Raw genomic sequence first — 22301 nt, forward strand, 5'->3', positions numbered from 1 at the left:
TGAAAAACTTTCCCAGACATTTTAGAGATGCAAACTCTTGAAATTATGAATTTGAAACACTGTTATCACAGAATGCTTTGGGGGGAAAAATAGACATTGGGTCCAAGGCAACTGTTGTTGTTTTCCCCCCTACCCAAAAGCTAAGCTTACCACGCATAATTCTTCCGTAAAATCCCTCCACATTGTGGTGAACACACCAATGTGTTAATCCGGCCTCTGATCCCATCAGGGTGATCTTGAGGCTTTGTAATAATATTCTCCAGATGAAATTAACACTTAGATTGCTCGAATGGGCCAGGAGATCCTTGGATAATATTCTTTGCCAAGGAAACAGACATCCTAAAAGCCACAGGGAAATCTTCAAAATGTTTCATACTTTGAGGGAAGATTTAAATAGCAAACGACTAAAGAGAGGCTTCTGGATTAAAACAGCATTTAAGTGCTACCTAAATAGGCTGGATCCCGGCAGGAATCGAATCCATCCCCCCCGTTTTAAAGTCTTCAGAGAAAGCTCTCTCCCCAAACCGGTTCTTGGAAGAAAGGTGAAAGACTTCAAGATTGTGGATGGTCCACAATCACGTTGGCTGACGTCTCTGAGATGCCTTCAGCCAGAGGATGATGAAGTCCGTCAATGTGTCTACAAGAGGTGGACCCATGCTGTAGGTGGACGGTTGTAGCCTAGCCCGACCTCCAGAAAGCCTAGGACAAGTTCTCCGGGTGCATCAGATAGGTTTTGTTGTCCTCACACAAGGCGAGTTGGACGCTGGAGGCGAACCACCGCCTGGCACAGCCCAGCCGGTAGTTGAGGGTGGTCCGGTAAAGGTTTTTGGCCCGTTTGGGGAAAATGATGGTCGTGCTCTGAAACCGGAGGGGCTTCTGACGAGGCTCAAAAAGAAGCTGAGATTTGTAGTTGCGCCAGGTGCAGTTGGGGGCCACCGTGACGGACTCTTGGTAGGTGGTAATGGTGGGCGTGGGGTGGTAGAAGATGTCATCTCGGTAATGTTTCTCTGAGCTGTACTTGATCTCCGAATTGCACCTGGGAGATGGGTAAGAGAAGGGAAGGAGAGGTGAAACCTGGTAGGTCTAAGCCAGCATCCATCACAGCTAACCATCATCTGCTAGAATAGCCCTAGTGATGGCTATGGACATTCTCAATCACCCAGTTACTGGTTTGTCCCAAGACTGTCCGCAAAGACAACTAGATGAGAAGTGAAATGTACTCAAGAAAGTCCAGTTGCCTTTTGGAAAAAACACTTTTAAGGCCTCTGGTGATAGCAATAAATGCTTCTCATTGGACTTTGCCAGCTGTAAAGGTAAAGGTTCCCCTGCACGTGCGTGCTAGTCGTTTCCGACTCTAGGGGGCGGTGCTCATCTCCGTTTCAAAGCCAAAGAGCCAGCGCTTGTCCGAGGACGTCTCCGCGGTCATGTGGCCGACATGACTAGACGCCAAAGGCGCATGGAACGCTGTTACCTTCCCACCGTAGTGGTCCCTATTTTTCTACTTGCATTTTTTACGTGCTTTCGAACTGCTAGGTTGGCAGAAGCTGGGACGAGTAACAGGCGCTCACTCTGTTACGCGGCACTCGGGATTCGACCCGCCAAACTGCCGACCATCTGATCGACAAGCTCAGCGTCCTAACCCACTGAGCCACCGCATCCCTTTTTGCCAGCTGTATCAGCCCCCAAATTCACCTCCTTACTCAACCTTCTGAGAGTCTCTTCAGTTGTCTGACTGCCCTCAAGGTAGGTCACACCGCTAAACTTCTCTGGCTTGGAACAGCTAAGCCTGTTTTTCTGAAGAACTGTGATTTCTGCTTGGTCTTCTATCCAGTTTCTCATTGTCGACCACAGGAATGTCCTGGAAAACTGTCTAGGCCAGTGTTTCTCAACCTTGGCCTTCAAATATTTTGGGAGTTGAAGATGGTGGACTCTAACTCCCAAAATTTCCTACAGCTGAGGCATTCTGGGAGTTGACGTTCATCCATCTTACAAGTTTGCCAAGATTGGAAAATATTGGACTAACCCATGTCTAAACCTTAACCAGAAGACATTTGGGGGCACTTGAAGATGGGTGAAGTCTTTGAGGTTGAGAAACACTGCCTGTTACTCGTCCCAGCTTCTGCCAACCTAGCAGTTCGAAAGCACATAAAAATGCAAGTAGAAAAATAGGGACCACTCCGGTGGGAAGGTAACAGCGTTCCGTGCGCCTTTGGCGTCTAGTCATGCTGGCCACATGACCACAGAGACGTCCTCAGACAAGCGCTGGCTCTTTGGCTTTGAAACGGAGATGAGCACCGGCCCCTAGAGTTGGAAATGACTAGCACGCATGTGCGGGGGAACCTTTACCTTTTAACCTTACCACTTCACCATGCTTTACAGCCCTCTGTAAATGGTTTACAGCAGACATGTCAAACACAAGGCCCGGGGGCCAGATCCGGCCTGCGAAGTGGTTTCATGCGGCCCGCGAAGCCATCCTGGAAACAGTGAGGGAACGGCCCCCACTGCCTTGGCCCTGGCCCAGAGACCCTCCTTCTGCCAGAGACCCTCAGATCTGTCCCACTCCTGCCCAGGCCCCCATAGGCACCCTTGATGCGAACGATGTAGAGCTGGCCACGCCCACCAAGTCTGTCTTTTGAAAACTGGCTGCCGGCAAATTGCTGCTTCCGTGTCTCTCCGGGAAAAAAAAAAAAGAAGAAAATAGCAGTAGCTGAAGCAACTGCAGCTCTTGGTATAAAAAGATTAAACGCCCTCGACCAGGCTTGGCCCGGAGCAGAGCAGGCGAAACACAATCTATTTAATGAGTTTTGCAGTTCAGTTTGAAGCCCTGCAGAGAATTTGGTGGGGTAAAAAAAAAACCAGTCTGGGTGGAGGAGGCAATTAGGGTGGGGTGGGGGGAAACCTGGTGCCCACAGTTGGCAGCCGCTTCACAGATTTCTCTTTAAAATAAGCTCCCAGCTAGTTAGCACCAACACCGCCCTGTAAAAGGTGGCTTGTATATTTTCAGCCCATCCCTACTTTGGGCGATGACCCCTTTGGGGGATTGTTTAGGCGTGGGAGATAATTGGACTGAAGTGGGGAGGCTTCAAGCTGCAAGCTTGCTTATCTCCCTTCCTGCTTTGATCCACAGAATTCAAAGCCCAATTTTCTGCTTCAGAACTGAGATAAATGCAAGGCGAGATCTAAGTCCTCTCCAATTTGATCTCCCGGCTAGGCTCTTTGAAGTCCAGGCATTGCTACCAATGGAAGGGAATAATTGTAACTCAAGGTTGGTCCTTGGTGCTCTCTGAGCTTGGTTGTTTTCTTGCAGACCCAACTAGGCAACATCATCTGTGCTAAAAGGGAGTGGGATTTGTGGAGAGGAGGAGGAGGAGGGGAGGGGGAGAGGAGGAGGAGGAGGAGGAGGAGGACTGGGGTCCTTAGTGCTCTCTGAGCTTGGTTGTTTTCTTGCAGATGTTTCATGACCCAACTAGGCAACATCATCTGGGATAAAAGGAGGTGGGATTTGTGGAGAGGAGGAGGAGGAGGGGAGGGAGAGAGGAGGAGGAGGAGGAGGAGGAAGAGGAGGAGGAGGAGGACTGTGGGGTTTTTAATACTCTCTGAGCTTGGTTGTTTTCTTGCAGACATCTCATGACCCAACTAGGCAACATCATCTGTGCTAAAAGGAGATGGGATTTGTGGAGAGGAGGAGGAGGAGGAGGGGAGGGGGAGAGGAGGAGGAGGAGGAGGAGGAGGAGGACTGTGGGGTTTTTAATACTCTGAGCTTGGTTGTTTTCTTGCAGACGTCTCATGACCCAACTAGGCAACATCATCTGTGCTAGGAGGGGGAGGGTTCTCTGTTTATATACAAGCTTCTTGTCCTGCCAGTATCGATGGGAGAGTTGTTGATGGTTCCTTGATTGGGTCCTTGTTTATTGCTTGCATATAAGCAGAGAGCAAACCTTCCTTCTAGCACTGATGATGTTACCTAGCTGGGTCAAGAAATGTCTGCAAGAAAACCACCCAGCTCAGAGAGCACCAAGCTGGCCCAACAGTCCAGCCATCGTTTCCCACCCCTTCTCATTCCCACAAAATTATTGCAGCTGAAACAGCTCTCAATCCATTCATAAACTCTGAACGTTTTATTTATTTTCTTGCAGAAGATGGAGGAAGACGGAAGGAGCAGCCAAGGACAAGCTGTACGTTACCTGATTTCCTGTGCTGGCTCCGGGTTGACCTCTATGCTTTCTCCGAAAAACACCGGGTGCATTCGAGGTCTGATTTCAGAAGCATAGGAGTTCAGAAAAACATAAGGAATCTGCAGGGAGAAAGGCCGGAATAAACCAAGAATAAAAGAAGAACAGGAACAACTCTTGACTTCCTTCAAATAAATGTTTTGGTCCTTATATATCACTCTGGGCATCATAAGGCAGATGTTGACAGAGCCACAAAATTTTATTAGCTGTAGTTGGGTACAGGTAGTCCTCAAGTTACAACTAGTCCCTTTATGACCTTTTGAACCTCTGACAGATTAAGGCAGGGGTCTTCAAACTTGCCCTTTTTATGACTTGTGGACTTCCCAGAATTCTGGGAGTTGAAGTCCACAAGTCATAAAAGGGCCAAGTTTGAAGACCCCTGGATTAGGGCTAGTCCAATGTTTTTTAGACTTGTCAACTTGAAGATGGGTGGATTTCAACTCCCAGAATTCCTCATGGCCAGGGAATGCTGGGAGTTGAAGTCCACACATCTTAAAATTGCTAAAATTAAGAAAGACCGTGCTAAAACATCTGGAAGGTCTTCCCTTTAATCAGTTAAACATAAAGGCTGCAATATTCCCAGCTGCAGGGGACAATCTGCATGAAAAAACAACAACCCCAACATTGATATTTTGGCACGAGATTTATGAAATAGCAGATGGAAAGGTTCTGGATAGCGGCCTTTTATCAGTATCCAGAGGTGCATAAGGCTGTTTACATATTTCAGGGAGCGTTCAAATATAACAGAGAATAATGCATATTTTGGATGTGTGCAGAGTGTATTGATTCAGTGCTCCAGTCAGGAGCCACCATCATCCTAAATCATCCCGGTTGCAAACAGAAAAAAGGACATTAAGAGCAGCAGGTGTTTTTTCGCCCTTGAACTGCCTGGAGAAGGAAAAATTTCCAAGCACAATGTGGAAGAAGGAAGGAAGGAAGGAAGGAAGGAAGGAAGGAAGGAAGGAAGGAAGGAAGGAAGGAAGGAAGGACAGAAAAGGAGGATAGGAGGAAGGAAGGAAGGGAGGGAGAACAGGAAAGGAGGGAAGGAAGGAAGGAAGGAAGGAATGAGGGAGGGAGGGAAGGAGGGAAGGAAGGAAGGAAGAAAAGGAGGGAGGGAGGGAGGGAGGGAGGGGGGACAGAAAAGTAAAGAGGAAGGAGGGAAGGAAGGAAGGAAGGAATGAGGAAGGAAGGGAGGGAAGGAAGGAAGGAAGGAATGAGGGAGGGAGGGAGGGAAGGAGGGAAGGAAGGAAGAAAAGGAGGGAGGGAGGGAGGGAGGGGGGACAGAAAAGTAAGGAGGAAGGAGGGAAGGAATGAAGGACTTCAGACATCCCTGAAAATAAAATCCCTGAACAAACAAACAAACAAAATGACATTCTATTGAAAAACAGATAAATCAGCCCTGAATTAGAAGCTCACGAAAAAAATAGAAGGCATCTAATATGCAAAGTTCTTAGGGACTAGTGCCTTAGTTGGCACTGTTTGAAAATGTCTTCAGCATTCTGCGCGGCATGAGTCATGAACTTTTCTCCCTAATATTTCCTTTAGAAGCAGCACTTCTTTCTCCCTGGAATAGGCTCCTTTTATGTTTACCTGCCGATACAGGGAAAGCCGGGAGAATTCAGAGAAGTTTTAGCAGATCAAAGAGCAACTTAATTATTGAGCAGAACTTTTAATTCTGATCTGGCTCTTCTAGTTGCCAGATGCAGAAAAAAAAAGAAGGCATTCCTCTCCAGTTAGAGGTCTAAAGTGGGCCCAAAGAACACAATTTCTATTTCTACTATGGGAATCCAGCTACCCTTGATGGGTTAACCAGAGATACACCACACACTTTTACAGCAAGCTGCCAGGCACAATTTCAGTAACCACAAACAGACGAAGGCTTGAAATCCTAGCAATGCAACTGACGTGGATGCCAGAACCAGAGATACCCGTGGCCAAAAAAATGAAGAAAAAAAACAAAAACAACACAACACAATAAAAACAATCTGAAGCCAAGGAATCTTAGCTCGGTGCCAAGGAAGCAGAAATGGGGCACACCAGCGAAGTTGTGGAAGGCAGCTTTCAACTACACTTCTTGCAAGGCAAAAATCCCTTCGTGCCACGGTTTCCAGACCACATCTGGAATGCTGCATCCAGTTTTGGTCCCCACATTACAAAAAAGATGTTGAGACTTTGGGAAAAGCGCAGAGAAGAGCAACTAAGATGGTTAAAGGCCTGGAGACTAAAACATACGAAGAACGGTGGCAGGAATTAGTAAAGGTAAAGGTTCCCCCGCACATGCATGCTAGTCGTTTCTGACTCTAGGGGCCGGTGCTCATCTCCGTCTCAAAGCCGAAGAGCCAGCGCTTGTCCGAGGACGTCTCCGTGGTCATGTGGCCAGCATGACTAGACGCCAAAGGCGCACGGAACGCTGTTACCTTCCCACCGCAGTGGTCCCTATTTTTCTACTTGCATTTTTACGTGCTTTCGAACTGCTAGGTTGGCAGAAGCTGGGACGAGTAACAGGCGCTCACTCTGTTATGCGGCACTTGGGATTCGACCCGCCAAACTGCCAACCTTCAGATCGACAAGCTCAGTGTCCCAACCCACTGAGCCACCACGTCCCTCTGCAGGAATTGAGTATGGCTTAATCTAGAGCAGGGGTGTCAAACTGCCGGCCCACGGGACGGATGCGTCATCCAGAAGCCATGCCACCCCATTGCCAGCAATGGCAAAACAGTCCTGATATGTCACGCGACATCACGTGACGTCGCGAGTTTGACATGTCTGGTCTAGAGAAAAGAAGGACATGATAGTAGCATTCCTGTATTTGAGGGGCTGCCACAAAGAAGAGGGGGTCACCAGAAGGCAAGACAAGAAACAATGGATGGAAACTAAATCAAGGAGAAGAGCAACCCGGAATTATGGAGAAACTTCCTGACAGGACAATGAACCAGTGGAACAGCTTGCCACCAGACGTTGTGAGTGATTTATCACTGGAGGTTCTTAAGAAAAGACTGGACAGCCACTTGCCTGACATGGTATAGGTCCTCCTGCTTGAGCAGTGGGGCTGGACTAGAAGACCTCCAAGGTCCCTTCCAGCTCTCTTCTGATTGATTGATCGATTGGGTTTGATTCTCTTTTCTGGCAAATCCAGAAGGAGCCATCAGAGGAGGATCAATGCCGGAGGATTAGCGACCGTTCAGTTACAACAGCCCTCGCATGCACAATCATTGCAGCATCTCCAAGGTCACATGATCAACATTCGGGCACTTGGCATTTAGGATGGTTGCAGCATTTCAGGGTCACCTGACCGCCATTTGCGACTTTCCCAGCTGACTTGTGACAAGCAAAGTCAATAATGGGAAGCTGGATTTGCTTAATGACCACACGGTCCGTTTAACCACTGCCATGGTTCGTTTAACAACCATGAAAAAAAGGAGGTGAAATCGGAGGCGACTCGCTTCCCCAAACCTTGGCCTTGCCTAGTAAATGGAAGTTCTGGCCCCGTCTGTGGTCATAAGGACTCCCTGTCAGGGATCACTCACAATCACACCTTCACTTCCGCACATGGTGAAAGCAGAGACTGGTGCAGAGAGGTACCTAAAACATATAAGGAACGGCTGCTGGAATTGGGTATGTGTAGTTTAATGAAGAGAAGAAGTGACAGGATAGCAGCCTTCCAATCTCTCGGGTTGCCACAAAGAAAAGGGAGTCAAGCTGCCTGAGCAAGGGGGTTGGACTAGAAGATCTTCAAAGTCCCTTCCAACTCTGTTATTCTATTCTATTCTATTCTATTCTATTCTATTCTATTCTATTCTATTCTATTCTATTCTATTCTATTCTATTCTATTCTATTCTATTCCTTATTTCTATTCTATTCTATTCTATTCTATTCTATTCTATTCTATTCTATTCTATTCTATTCTATTCTATTCCATTCCATTCCATTCTTATCTATTCTATTCTATTCTATTCTATTCTATTCTATTCTATTCTATTCTATTCTATTCTATTCTATTCTATTCCATTCCATTCCATTCCATTCCATTCCATTCTATTCTATTCTATTCCATTCTTATCTATTCTATTCTATTCTATTCTACTCTATTCTATTCTATTCTATTCTATTCTATTCTATTCTATTCTATTCTATTCTATTCTATTCTATTCCTTATTTCTATTCTATTCTATTCTATTCTATTCTATTCTATTCTATTCTATTCTATTCTATTCCATTCTATTCTATTCTATTGACAAGAAGGACAAGAGGTGACATGATAGCAGTCTTCCAATATCTCAGGGGCTGCCCCAAAGAAGAGGGAGTCAAGCTATTCTCCAAAGCACCTGAAAGCAGGACAAGAAGCAACAGATGGAAACTCACCAAGGAGAGAAGCAACTTGGAACTAAGGAGAAACTTCCTGACAGTTAGAACGATTAATCAGTGGAACAACCTGCCTCTAGCTGGAAGTTTTTAAGAAGAGACTGGGCAGCCATTTGAACTAGGGGACCTCCAAGGTTGTTGTTGTTGTTGTTGTTGTTGTTGTTCTTCTTCTTCTTCTTCTTCTTCTTCCTCCTCCTCCTCCTTCTCCTCCTCCTCCTCCTTTTATTAATCATCACACAGCCAGCCAGATGTTCAGACTGGATTTGGCATTCTTGTCTACCTATCGAGTCCTTACCAAGGATCTGAGATAGGCAAATGCGGATAGTTGATGGTATTATAGATATCGTCACAGTAAGGCCGCCTTTTGCAATTGACTAATGGCGAATTTGTCAATGCCAATGGTGTTCAAGTGGTGCTCCAGTTGTTGTTGTTGTTATTAACCTTTCCTAAGAAGATCCGAGAAGTTTACAAATTCAGGAAGTCCTCAGGCGAGATGCTCAACCCGGACAGGTAAAAAAGCCTCCAGCAGATGCTTAAACTTGGTTAATGTGAATCTTTTGGCTAGCTCTTTTTCGAGTGAGTCGCTGGCTTCTGTGTTACCGAAAGGGAGGCCAGGGGTTTGACTGATGTTGCAAACCTAGAACCCAGGTCCCTTCGAGAAGCAGGAAGTGAACCGTTGCCGAGATTTTGTTTTCCTCTTTCTCTCCTCCATGAGGTTGTTTGTTTAGAGAGGGAAAGATTAGCAAGTTTCCGACAGTCAGACGACCAAGGAGGTACTGCCAAGTCCTCAATTTTCCCAAGGAAATTGTCTGCCATAAAGACAAATTTAAAACAAAACAAAACAAAAACCTGTAGGGCCTCTTCATATTTTTTTTTAAAACTTACCGCTGCAGCAAGGAAAGCCCGCACTCTGAAAATTTCTGATGATGTTTCTTCTGGGCTTTGATTAATTGCAACTGGTTGTTGCACAGACCCATCCGGACAAACAATGCAAACAACATCCACGGACCCACATTTTGCTCTAAATGCCCAGAATGCTTGTCCTCAGTGTGGTCAAGAGCTTACAGATTCATTTGCTCATGTTGTGATTCAGGGTCAGCCTGTGGGTTCGGCAGTTGGGTCGGACGACTCAGAGGAGGAGGGGGGTGTTGAAGACCTTGCTGAGGGGGTTGAAGATCTTGCTGATGAGAGCCCTCAGCCAGGCCCCTCCCACTTGGTCACCACGGAGACCCAGCTGTGTGAGCCTGACAGCGTGGATGAAGATGACCCACAGCTGGCCCTGTTCAAGGATGCCCGACGCAGGAGGCAGTCAATTAGGAGTAAACAGAGGAAGGCAATGGGGCTCCTCGGAAGGAGGCAGAGAGAAGCCACGCCCTGAAGTCTATATAAGGGGAATGTGTGGGGAGGGCTGGTTTGCTGAAGGCAACCGCTTGGATAGTTCCTGTTTCTTAAAGCTCCTGTTTCTTGGTTTGTCTTGTTCCGTTTGTTTTTGTAGCAATAAATTTGGCAGGCGTAATTCCAGCCTCTTACCTTCTTGTAAAAGGGGTTGTCCCTGCCTTTTCTGCAGGGCCGGTAGCAGGCTGGTACAGAACAGCTCAAGGTAAAACACGTAACTACGGTTCACCTAATTAATTTGGCATGTGAGAGGACTCCACCCAATTAATTATTTTAGGATATAACATGTTCTGCCTTCATCTTTAGCATTTTGCAACCTTAATCTGTTTCAGTTAACCTAGACCAGGGGTAGGCAACCTCGGCTCTTTTATGACTCATGGACTTCAACTCCCAGAATTCCTGAGTCAGCTATGCTGGGAGTTGAAGTCCATGAGTCATAAAAGAGAGCTGACTCAGGAATTCTGGGAGTTGAAGTCCATGATTCATAAAAGAGCCGAGGTTGCCTACCCCTGACCTAGACGCTTCCTCATGCTTTCGACTCTCTTTCTCTCTCTCCTCCATGAGGGCTAGAAACCTGCAACTTTCAACACACACACACTTGCACAGCCAATATAATAATACCCTGCAGAATTTTGGCCTGTGTCCCACCCTCGTTGGGTGAAATGGGACTCATCTTCCAAATAAGAAAATTGAACAAGACTGGATTTTTTAAAAACCAAATATACTTAATGGCAAGCCGATGGTCAAGCAATCAGACATCTGGGAAATAAAAAAAAAAGAAAAAAAGAAAAAGAAACATTACCATGCCTGCAATTTGGATGAGAAACAGTGATTGTTCGACCAGCAAAACACTTCTCCAATAGTTTCCAAGCAAATTCATTCCAGAAAAGCAAACGGTATAGACGTCTTGCAATTGTTTTTTTATTAAGTTTATCCCATCTTTATTATTTTTATAAATAATTCAAGGCGGCAAACATATCTGATTGTCTTGCTCTTTACCCCACAGAAACAACCTTTTGGGTTGGGCTGAGAGAGAGAGAGGCGCCTGGCTCAAAGTCACCCAGCTGGCTTTTGTGCTTAAGGCAGGACTAGAACTCACCGTCTCCTGGTGATTGGCCCAAAGTCATCCAACTGGCTTTCATGCATAAAGCGGGACTAGAATTCTTCCTCTCTTGGGGACTGGCCCAAAGTCACCCATCCACCTTTCACCTCTCCTAGTTTCAATAATTCAGCATGTCAAGCGTGTTCAGCGATTACAGCACATAAAATCTGCACCTCAGCAAGAAACTACTTGCAAAGATTGCGGAAATCCAAATTAAAATCTGGGTTTCTTTGAATGAGGCCGGCAAATTGCAGTCATACGCTGTGTGTGTGTGTGTGTGTGTGTGTGTGTGTGTGTGAGAGAGAGAGAGAGAGAGAGAGAGAGAGAGAGAGAGAGGGAGAGGGAGAGGGAGAGGGAGAGGGAGAGGAGAGAGAGAGAGAGAGAGAGAGAGAGAGAGAGAGAGAGAGAGAGAGAGAGAGAGAGAGAGAGAGAGAGAGAAATGCCAAACTTACCACTTTCCCTTCCTGACGATCTCTCTCTGGCCCATGATCCAGTATTTCTGCGCAGGAATTCTTGTCCACGGCTTTGTTCTCAGCTATGCCCTCAGATAAGGAGTAGAAAGGGGGGCTCGGACTGGGGGGCAGCCCCGAATCAGGACTGTCCAGCAAACTTTCCGGGCTCTTTTCCTTGTTATTGTTTTCCATACCTTGGAACTGCAGGTGACCCACCATGACTGGGGGGTGAGAGGGGGGGGAAGGTGGAAAGAAAAGTGGGTCAGGAAGACAAGTCCTTCGGGAGAAGGGCGGTATACAAATATTATTATTATTATTATTATTATTATTATTATTATTATTATTATTATTATTATTATTATTATTATTATTATTAAAATCCGCCAAGCTGTCAAAAATTCACCTCTTCCTGGGAGGGCCAAGAACTGGGGGGGGGCAATTAATTTTCCCAAGAGGCCACATGAGAAACTGGGCCTGTTGTGGAGGGCCGAATCGACAGGGCTGTGAAAGTGCACTGCATGCACGGACACAAGTAAATTGAAAAAGCAAAATAGCAGTCGCCTTTAAACTAAAAGCAATTTGCCATTCTATTGCATGCGTGTCCTACCCTTATTTACGTTTGATTTCTATTTCCCAAAGGACCTCACGCGGGCCAGACTGGGACAGCCAAAAAGCCGGGGGGGGGGGCCTAAAATGCCCAGGTCTGGCCAAGAGGAAAGGACGGGAGGATAGCCTCAAAAGTCCTGTGGTCAAAAGTTTAAAAAGATCACAGTTGTGATACCGCCAGTCCTTTTTAGCTTGGCCTACCTCGCAAGGTGGTGAGGAGGGTCTTCCAATACTCCTGTTTCTCAGAGGCAAGGCAGCATAGGGTTAAGGGGGAGCTGGGGGGGGTCCAGAAGAGTCCGTTTCAAGCCCCCCCAATGCTGAGCTCAAGCTAGGGAGGAAAAGAATGAGGAATGATTTTTTAACTCAAAAAAGTATCGGAAGAAGAGAAATAGCAAAATGAAAGAGCAGTCATCTTCAGCATGGCTCCCGAGCTGAGATTTGGGGTCCAGCAAACTTCTGGAGCCCCTCTGCGCGCGCCCCCCCGCCCCCCACCCCCACCCCGCCGACTCTGCTAGCAATCTTAAGCTGGAATACAAAGTCTTCCAAAACCTTGAATTTTAAATCCCACATTCTGCTCACTACTCCATGCAACCCAAGGGTAAGTTGCAGAATGCGGGATTTAAATTCAGGGTATTTGGAAGACTGCAAAAGGGTTGCCCTTCCCCGTTGCCAAACTCTTTTCGTGGGAAAAGGTGCTGATTTAAAGACTAAGCTTGCTCTACCTCAGGGTCTGAACCGCTGAAAGAAGAGCTGGATCCTTCTTTAAAAAAAAAAAAAAGAGAGAGAGAAATGGGTGGGGGGGGACAGGGGGCAATATTCATTTCACTCTTCCTACAATCTCCACCCCTCCAGAAATTGGCCTAAACCTCCAAAGGCGCTTCTTTCTGCTCCATTCCAACCCCTGACCTGCTTTCCTCTTTCTGAGTTGCATTCACGCGTCATTTCAATTCTGAAGTTGCAGGAAAGCTGGCAGGGGCAAAGCCCACCCCCCATCCCATCCCATCCCATCCCATCCCATCCCACCCGTCCACCCTCCTGCGCTCCAGGGGACCCCGGCTGAGTTCCCAGACGGGCTGGAGATGCCTCGCCGCGGCTCCCGCTTCAACGTGTGCCAGGAAGACGAGGCGACGACGATCGTGGAGCGTTGGGGGCTCCTCGGGACCCTTCTGCCCCGACCCAACCCCAGCCCAACCCAGGCCTTGGAGAAGAGGGCTTCCCGAACCGCTCCCGATCCTCTCTCCGGAGCCCCGATTGCCCCGGCGAGAGCGCAAGGGCGCACACGGGGTCCCGGGGCGCACAGCTTGCAGCCTCCGCTCCGGAGCAACCCAGCACCCGGGACAGTGGGTGGCTGGCTGGGTGGGTATCCAGGGGTCCTCGGCTGCTTCTCCCAGCCTCCTGCTGTTCCCCCCCCCCGGTCCCCCTCCCCAAGCTCCGCTGTTGCTCAGAGGGTGCCCGGAGTGCAGGATGGACAAGGCGCAAAGCAGCGGGCCATGCCCAGCGGCGCGCCCGGCTCCTGCCTTCTTCTTCTTCTTCTCCTTCTTCTTCTCCCTCCCGGCCCCTTGGTCGTCTGGAGCAGCACCCCACGGGCGGGGGAAACGAAGCCCGGCCAGTCCCGAGCCCTACGTGGGAGCGGTGAGCTCTTCTGCAGCGCGGCGGCAGCGGCGGTGGCTCCGCTCCAGCTGCAGCTCCCTTCGGCCCCCGAGGCGAGCCCGGCCCGGACCCCGAGCGGAGCCTCCCAGCTGCTCCTCCTCCGCCGCCTCTTTCCCCTCCCCGAGCCGGGGCCTCCTCCTCCTCCTCCTCCTCCTCCTCGCAAGGAGCGGCGGAGGCCCCTCGCTCTCCCTTTTGCCCAACTTGGTGGTCGTGGGGACGCGCGCGTACCCGGGGACGCCTCCTTTCTCGCCCTGGCTCTCTGCTTCTGGGCGGGGGGACCCGTCCCCACGTGCGCTTCTTGGAGAGGGGTGAGGATTTCGTTTGGGGGGAGGGTGTCTTCAGCGGAGGAGGAGGGGCCACCGGGCTTCCCAAGCCCTCCTTGGGTGTCACACGTGATTTAGAAAACAAGTCCTCGACTTATGTGCTAAGCCAGGGGGTTATTCAGCGAGTCCCCTGATTTTATGTTACCTGTTGTGTGTGTTGTGGTTTGTTGTTTTTTTTTTTTTTGTCTCCGTGGTTAAGAAAAGTGCTGCAGCTGTTCAGTGAATCTTGGATAGGATGCTGGTGGTCCCCAACTTGCGATTTGGGGAGGTAAGGAAAAGATAAGTAGAAATAGAGAGGAGGGGGGCATTTTGCTAAAAACGGATTTGATGGGGGGGAAAAGAGAGAAAAAAAAAGGAATTGCAGATCAGATTCAGGAATTGCAAGCCGAACACCAGTGAAGAAAAAGTGCTATTAATGGTGATTCGCATATTTAGAATATATATCATTTTCTTTTTCTGTTTAAATTTTTATTTTATTCAAAAGATTGATAGAAGACAGAAAGATGGTTGAGATATAGATAGATAGATAGATAGATAGATAGATAGATAGATAGAGATAGATAGATAGATAGATGATAGATAGATAGATAGATATTTTTTAATTTTATTTTATTTTAATTCCATATCCCGCCCTTCTCCGAAGACTCAGGGCGGCTTACAAGCTTAGCAGTAGCCTTCATTCTATGTATATGCCTGCTTATTAGGGCTTTCACACACACCCCAAGCGGCATTATTACAAAGTCAGCTTATTGCCCCCAACAATCTGGGTCCTCATTTTACCTACCTCGGAAGGATGGAAGGCTGAGTCAACCTTGAGCCTGGTGGGACTCGAACCTGCACTAATTGCAGGCAGCTGGTGTTACTTAAGGAGGCATTAGCCCACTGCTGCACCAAGCTAGATAGATAGATAGATAGATATGGATAGATAATAGCCATATGATGATAGATGATTGATAGATAGATAGATAGATAGATAGATAGATAGATAGATAGATAGATAGACAGACAGACAGACAGACAGACAGATATAGATGATAGATGAATGATATACATAGATGATAGATAGCAATAGCACTTAGATTTATACACCGCTTTACAGTGCTTTACAGCCCTCTCTTAAGCAGTTTACAGAGTCAGCCTGTCAGCCCCCAACAATCTGGGTCCTCATTTTACCGACCTCGGAAGGATGGAAGGCTAAGTCAACCTTGAGCCGGTCAGGACCGAACTAGCAGTGGGCAGAGCCAGCCTTCAATGATGCATTCTAACCACTGCACCAGCACGGCTCCTATCTGCCAGCCTGTTGTCCGTCTGTCTGTCCTTCTGTCTATCTATCTATCTATCTATCTATCTATCTATCTATCTATCTATCTATCTATCTATCTATCACAAAAGCAATTACAGGGTCAGCCCCTGGATCCTCATTTTACCGACCTCGGAAGGATGGAATGCTGAGTCAACCTTGATAGATGATAAATTCCGAGAAACAGAGATTATATGCCATTTTCAGGGGCAAAGTTTTGTCAGAAAAGGTGGCCCTATTTTAGGTTGGGTTGGGAGCCCCTTTTTCTCCGCTCCTGGGATTTTTTTTTCCTTTCCAGATTCTTCTGTGGCCTGGCTGGGATGTCTGTCAACCCTCCCCCTTCAAGGGGGAACATTTCACACATTGATAAAAAGGGTCTGTCGCCCTTGACATTTATGGCCGATGGGTCAAAGCCGAGCACCGAGGGGCGCATTCCTCTCTGGGGCAAAGAAGGGCCTCACACAGATCAACTTGGCAGACTCGTGGGGTGCTGGAAACATTTGGAAGATTGATAAATGTCAAAAGACCAAGCTGGGCAGCCCACACGCTGACCTCTGTGAATTATCCTTCCTGACCCCAAGCCGGGCGAGGAAGGGGCCTGCCGACCTGCGGGGAGGCTTCCGCTCATGCCCAGAAGGCAACAGGAATGTCACATGGGCAGGGGGAAAGGAAACTCACCTTTATGGGCTGTTGTGCGCAACAAACAAGGCTTGATTAACGTGGTTAATAACGTGATTAACGTGGCTAATGGGGCTGGTGCTTTAAATTTGGAGATTATGTGGAACAGAACACGACCACCTGGTTCGTTTAACGATTCCTTCCTCTCTCTCTTTCCTTTCCTCCCTCCCTTTCTCTTTCTCCTTTCCTTTCTCTCTTTCCTTCCTTCCCCCTTCCTTCCTTCCTTCCTTCCTTCCTTCCTTCCTTCCTTTCTTTCATCTTTCTTTTTTCCATTTCTCTCTCTCTCTCTCTCTTTCTTTCTCTTTCCTTTCTTCTCCCTCTCAAATAGCGCCTTCCCTGTGCTGTTTACCCCTGCCTGATTCATCAACCCACATGCAGCCTATGTGTCCTTCCTTCCTTCCTTCCTTCCTTCCTTCCTTCCTTCCTTCCTTCTTTCTTTCTTTCTTTCTTTCTTTCTTTCTTTCTTTTCCTTCCTTCCTTCCTTTTTTCTTTCTTTCTTTCTTTCTTTCTTTCTTTCTTTCTTTCTTCTTTCCTTTCTTTCATCTTTCTTTTTTCCATTTTTTCTCTTTCTCTCTCTCTTTCTTTCTTTCTCTTTCCTTTCTTCTCCCTCTCAAATAGCTCCTTCCCTGTGCTGTTTACCACTGCCTGATTCATCAACCCACATGCAGCCTATGTGTCCTTCCTTCCTTCCTTCCTTCCTTCCTTCCTTCCTTCCTTCCTTCCTTCCTTCTTTCTTTCTTTCTTTCTTTCTTTCTTTCTTTCTTTCTTTCTTTCTTTCTTTCTTTCTTTTCCTTCCTTCCTTCCTTCCTTCCTTCCTTCCTTCCTTCCTTCCTTTTCTTTCTTTTCCCTCTCAAATGGCGCCTTCCCTGTGCCATTTACCCCTGCTTGATGCATCAGCCCACATGCAGCCTGTGTGTTTCCAACTCCTGTTTTTGTAGCCGGCTTAGTTTTGTCCCAAGCAGAAGGAAAACAACACAGCAGGTTGGAAACTCCCCTGCTTTGGCTGCTGAAAGGAAAACAAGCAGACCAGAAAAGCTACACAGATGCTTTTCTATAACTTGTCCACAAGACCTACCCAAATAGATGGGTAGAGAAGAGGAATGGAAATTTTATTTTTCACTCTAATCATAACAAAATGACTCTGGGTGGTGTAGAAATCAATCTGTAGGAACAAATCTTTAAGAAGTGATTTTCTCTCCAACTTGTCCACGGCAATGTTTTTAATATTTACTCACTTTGGAGAGGATGTGTGTTTATTTCGTGAAAAGGAGAAAAAACAAAAGGAAGAAAAATTAAAAAGAAGGAATGGTCAACAACCCCACCCTGCTCATGCTCACACCCACGAGCTTCTCCTTATAAATGTGTGTAACACCCATTTTATATTGCTTTGTATGAGTTTAACAAGTGCTTCCATATACAGTAGGAGGCCCATGTTGACTGGTAGGGCTCATGGGAACCCACATCCAATAATAATTTGGGCACCGCTTGTAAGGAGCACTAGGTTTTCCATTCCAGAATAATTAAGAGACACACGTATCTCTCTCTAAAGTTGAAGAATCAGTCTCGTAGCGATATAGAGGCTACAGAAAATTCAGTTTCCATGGGCCTCTGTCAGGACTGATTGATTGATTAGGTTTGTTTGCTGCCCATCTCATATCCAAGCGACTGTGGGAGCTTTCTTGTTGTAGTCACTCAAAAGAACATGGGTGTTTTTTTTAATACGACACCCTGCTTCAAAATCAACTCAAAAACACAATTACTTTCTCCCAGAATGTACTGGTATTTCTGGAAATCACCAAGCCTCTGTTTTGAGGCAGTCTTCTAACTGCACTTCAACCTCTGCAATAATTGGCCCCTTTTTTAGGCCAAGTCCTCTCCGAAAGTCACTTCCAGAGGGGATTTTGCACACACACAAAAATGTAAAATGATTGCAGGATTTGAAGAAACCAATATTCCACAAATCTCAGCAGAATGCAGATGACAAGAGTTGGAAGGGAACTTGGGGGGGGGGTCATCTAGTCCAACCCCTTGCTCAGGCAGGAGACCCTATCTCATTCCAGAGAAATGGCTGTCCAATCTCTTCTTAAAAACCTCCACAACTTCTTTGCCAGGAAGATCAACAGTCCTGAACACAGCTTTTATATCATTGATAGGGACATCTAAATCAATGGACATCTGAAATCCAGAATCTCCTTTGCAACTCAAGGATTCTTCTCCAGGTCTTGAAGGAGCTTGAAGGGTCTGACGGCTCCGTGGTTAAAAATAAAATAAAATAAAATAAAAATGGCATTTAGTGCAATGAAAGAATCAATTGTCACATCTTCTGGACCCCACTTGGTTAGGGACAAAATAAGGGTTGGGCCTGAGCCAGATGTTCCAGCTGTGAGTCAGCAAAACAGCCAGGAGTCTTGCTTTTAAAACACCAGACCACTGTTTGCATGTTGGCGGGGTGGGGAAAGGAAAGCCATCTGCAATAATTACAAATGAGTTGGGTGTGTTTGGCTCACTTTTGCCTTGTTAAAACCTCCAGTTTCCTGGAGGGTGAATTTCCCTGAGCATCAAAAGACACAACAGCTGTGTGTTGCCTCTTGAACAAATCCCAGGCTCCCAAGCCAGTTTTTACTAGTTGCCAAATAACACCTGAGAACAGCATTACTCAGGTGTGGCAATGAATGTGTGTGTATGTGTATGTGTATATAGTATATAGGGCCTACACTATTTCTGACAGATGGCAAACCAGTCTCTTCTTGAAAGCCTCCAGTGAAGAAGCACCAACAACATCTGAAGGCAGCCTTCAGATTGATTAGATAGAATAGAATAGAATAGAATAGAATAGAATAGAATAGAATAGAATAGAATAGTAAATAGAACAGAATATAGAATAAAGTAGAATAGAGTAGAATAGAAATAAGGAATAGAGTAGAGTAGAGTAGAGTAGAGTAGAGTAGAGTAGAGTAGAGAAGAGTAGAGTAGAGTAGAATAGAGTAGAATAGAAATAAGGAATAGAGTAGAGTAGAGTAGAGTAGAGTAGAGTAGAATAGAGTAGAATAGAAATAAGGAATAGAGTAGAATAGAATAGAATAGAATAGAATAGAATAGAATAGAATAGAATAGAATAGAAAATAGAACAGAATATAGAATAAAGTAGAATAGAGTAGAATAGAAATAAGGAATAGAGTAGAGTAGAATAGAATAGAGTAGAATAGAAATAAGGAATAGAGTAGAATAGAATAGAATAGAATAGAATAGAATAGAATAGAAAATAGAACAGAATATAGAATAAAGTAGAATAGAGTAGAATAGAAATAAGGAATAGAGTAGAGTAGAGTAGAGTAGAACAGAACAGAACAGAACAGAACAGAACAGAACAGAACAGAACAGAATAGAATAGAATAGAATAGAATAGAATAGAATAGAAGAATGGAATGGAATGGAATGGAACAGAGCTGGAAGGGACCTTGGAGGTCTTCTAGTCCAGCCCCCTGCTCAAGCAAGAGAACCTACACCATCTCAGACAAGTGACTGTCCAGTCTCTTCTTAACAACCTCCAGTGATGGAGCGCCCACGATTTCTGGTGGCAAGCCGTTCCACTGGTTCATTGTGCTCACTGTCAGGAAGTTTCTCCTTAATTCCAGGTTGCTTCTCTCTTTGGTCAGTAAAGTTTAATTTTGGCTTAGTGCTCTTCAATACAATTCTAGCTAGGATTTATCCTTTCTCCTCCAGAGCAACCTCCTTTCTTTCTTAATTTGTGTGAATTTGAGCCGTGTCTCAAGCCTGTCATTCTCCTGTGATTATCCTGCACGATGTAAAAAAAAAAAAACTAAAACAAAAAAAAGATGTTTTGTGTTAGCTCCTGTCATGATCTTTTCCTACGGGCACCGAGGCAGGGAGAAAGCAACTTTAAGAAGTGAAGAAAGGAGAGCATAAAACTGGGCTCAGCATCCTTCAGCCATCTGCCAAATTTCCAGAATGTCTGAGCATCAAAATGGGCCCTTTTTCAAGCTTCGTTCTGGCTCTGCATTTGGAAAAGGAGCAACTAAAATCTCTGTTTTTAGTTTTCATCCACCCTCGCCAGGGTGATAGTTTTATCGTTTTATTGAGGACCCCCCCCACCCCGTTTGAGCTCAGGCACGTTTGCAAAAGAAAGGAAGAAGGAGAGCCTGGAAATTTGTGGTATTCCTTGAGGCATTAGGACTGGCTAGGATTGCGCCTATCATTCCTGGTCTACCTTTCTCCAAAACACTCTTTTTGCATCCAAATCTTGGCTTTGGGGCATCCTTCCAAGAAAATTCCCCTGGCTCAGAAGAACAAAGGGGAATTGTTGTAGGCGATGAGGGCAGGGTGCCATGTTGCAGGCATTTGCTTTCCAACCACTAATAAATAATTCACTGTGCAATATTGTTGCTTCAGCTCTGGATTTCTTGGTAATTCATCACATACTTTGCTTGGTTCCTGAATCAACCCATGAATTTTAAGCTAACCAAACAGGATGAGTTTGTGCAGAAGGCCATTTTTCGCTGCAAAAAATTCCAAACCAAGGTTAACGCTAACCAAGCTCAAATGCAGCTGCTGCGTCTGTAACTAAGGCGGGTTAAGTCCCAAAAGTGCTTTTCCGAAAGGCAAATGGACTTTCTTGGGGTTTCCCCCCCCCCCTTGAAAACATTTGGGAATTGAAGAAGCTTCTTGGATGAGATGTGAAATGTTTTCAAGAAAAAACAAGTTGCTTTCTGAAAAAGCGTCTTTGGGACAACCATGACTTGGATGATTGAGAATCTCCCTAGACATAAGCTGGTTAAGCATGCTCAGATAACCCAACTGAGTGGCCAACAAACCAAGATACAAAGGCTAAAACCTGCATTAGCTAGATTAGGCTGCAAAAATGATCCCTAGCTCCTGGAGTTAAAATATATGGCTGATATCTGTGTCTGATTTTGAGAGGTTTGTGCTAAGACTGGATTATAGACCTTACAGGTTGGAAGGGCTGAATTAACCTCACAAACCCTAAAATTGGAAAAGGTCCTAGAGGGCATCCAGCCACCCACCCCTGCTAGGTGCAGGAATCTCACAAACTCGAGCATCCTGAACAAATAGCCACCAAGCCTTGCTTGTAATCATTCTTAAGTTGTTGGTCTCCTTGGTAATAACCTTTAAAGCCCTACATGGCTTAGGCCCGGGGTACTTGCGAGACCACCTGCTGCCATTGTCAACCTCCCATCGCCCGGTTCGCTCCCACAGAGTCGGCCTCCTCAGGTTGCCGTCGGCCAGGCAATGCCGGCTGGCGACCCCCATGGGGAGGGCCTTCTCTGTGGGCGCGCCGACTCTCTGGAATGAACTACCCTCGGAGCTGCGGACGGTCCTTCTGCCATGACCTGAATACCTGGTTGTTCCAACAAGCGGGCCTGGACTGACTATGTTTTTTTAAATTTGGCTTTTATTGAGTTAAATTGTCATGTATCTATTACATTTATTGTTTAATTCTTTTTTTTTAAATTGTGTATTCCATGTTTCTTAAATTTTTTGTTGTGAGCTGCCCTGAGTCCTTAGGGAGAAGGGCGGCATATAAATTCAATAAATCTAATCTAATCTAATCTAATCTAATCTAATCTAATCTAATCTAATCTAATCTAATCTAATCTAATCTAATCTAATCTAATCTAATCTTGCGGTCTTAAATGGCTGTAACACCTGGGTCATTTTTGCCAGCATTCAACCAGGTCCGCAAGTGGGTGGGGCAAGTAGAGGAGAGGAGATGGGGAGGAGATGGGCTATAAAGGAAAGGGTGGGTCTCCCCAAAGCATCTTTGAAGACACTTGTTAAGTAGTGGGTCCGACGCAAGGAAGAGACGCCAGCTGGAGTACAGGTTCAGCTCTTTATTGGGGAAGTTCTGTACTGGCGGACAAGGGCTACCTGGCCTCTTTATATACCTGGCCAGGTAGGCGGCTAGCCAATGGGGTTGGCCCTAGGTTTTCCAGCGGAAACTAGGTTTTCCCGCCAACCGTCCAGGCCGACCCCCTTAGTGGCCACTGCTATTGCAGGTGACCTGCGCCTGGATACATAACACCACTCTCACTTTAATAATTTTATTTTATTTTATTTTAATATCCCGCCCTTCTCTGAAGACTCAGGGTGGCTTACAATCTAAGAAGCACAAATCAATGTGCTTAGCAGTAGCCTTCGTTCTATGTATATGCCTGCTTATT

The 22301-nt window shown here is 46.2% G+C and overlaps 1 protein-coding gene across 1 annotated transcript; it reads right to left on the minus strand.

Annotated features, from left to right (window-relative positions):
- Positions 1-110: 110 nt before the first annotated feature.
- On the minus strand, positions 111-11787 carry RFLNA (refilin A). Its single transcript, XM_083373324.1, has 3 exons — positions 11545-11787; positions 4185-4294; positions 111-1036 (listed from the first exon to the last, which is right to left on the minus strand). Exons 1-3 carry the CDS (start codon positions 11761-11763, stop codon positions 700-702), a joined length of 666 nt encoding a protein of 221 aa, XP_083229450.1. The 5' UTR covers positions 11764-11787; the 3' UTR covers positions 111-699.
- Between the last annotated feature and the right edge of the window lie 10514 nt (positions 11788-22301).

This window comes from Vipera ursinii, assembly GCF_947247035.1.
Source record: "Vipera ursinii genome assembly, chromosome: 14".
NCBI lineage: Eukaryota > Metazoa > Chordata > Lepidosauria > Squamata > Viperidae > Vipera > Vipera ursinii.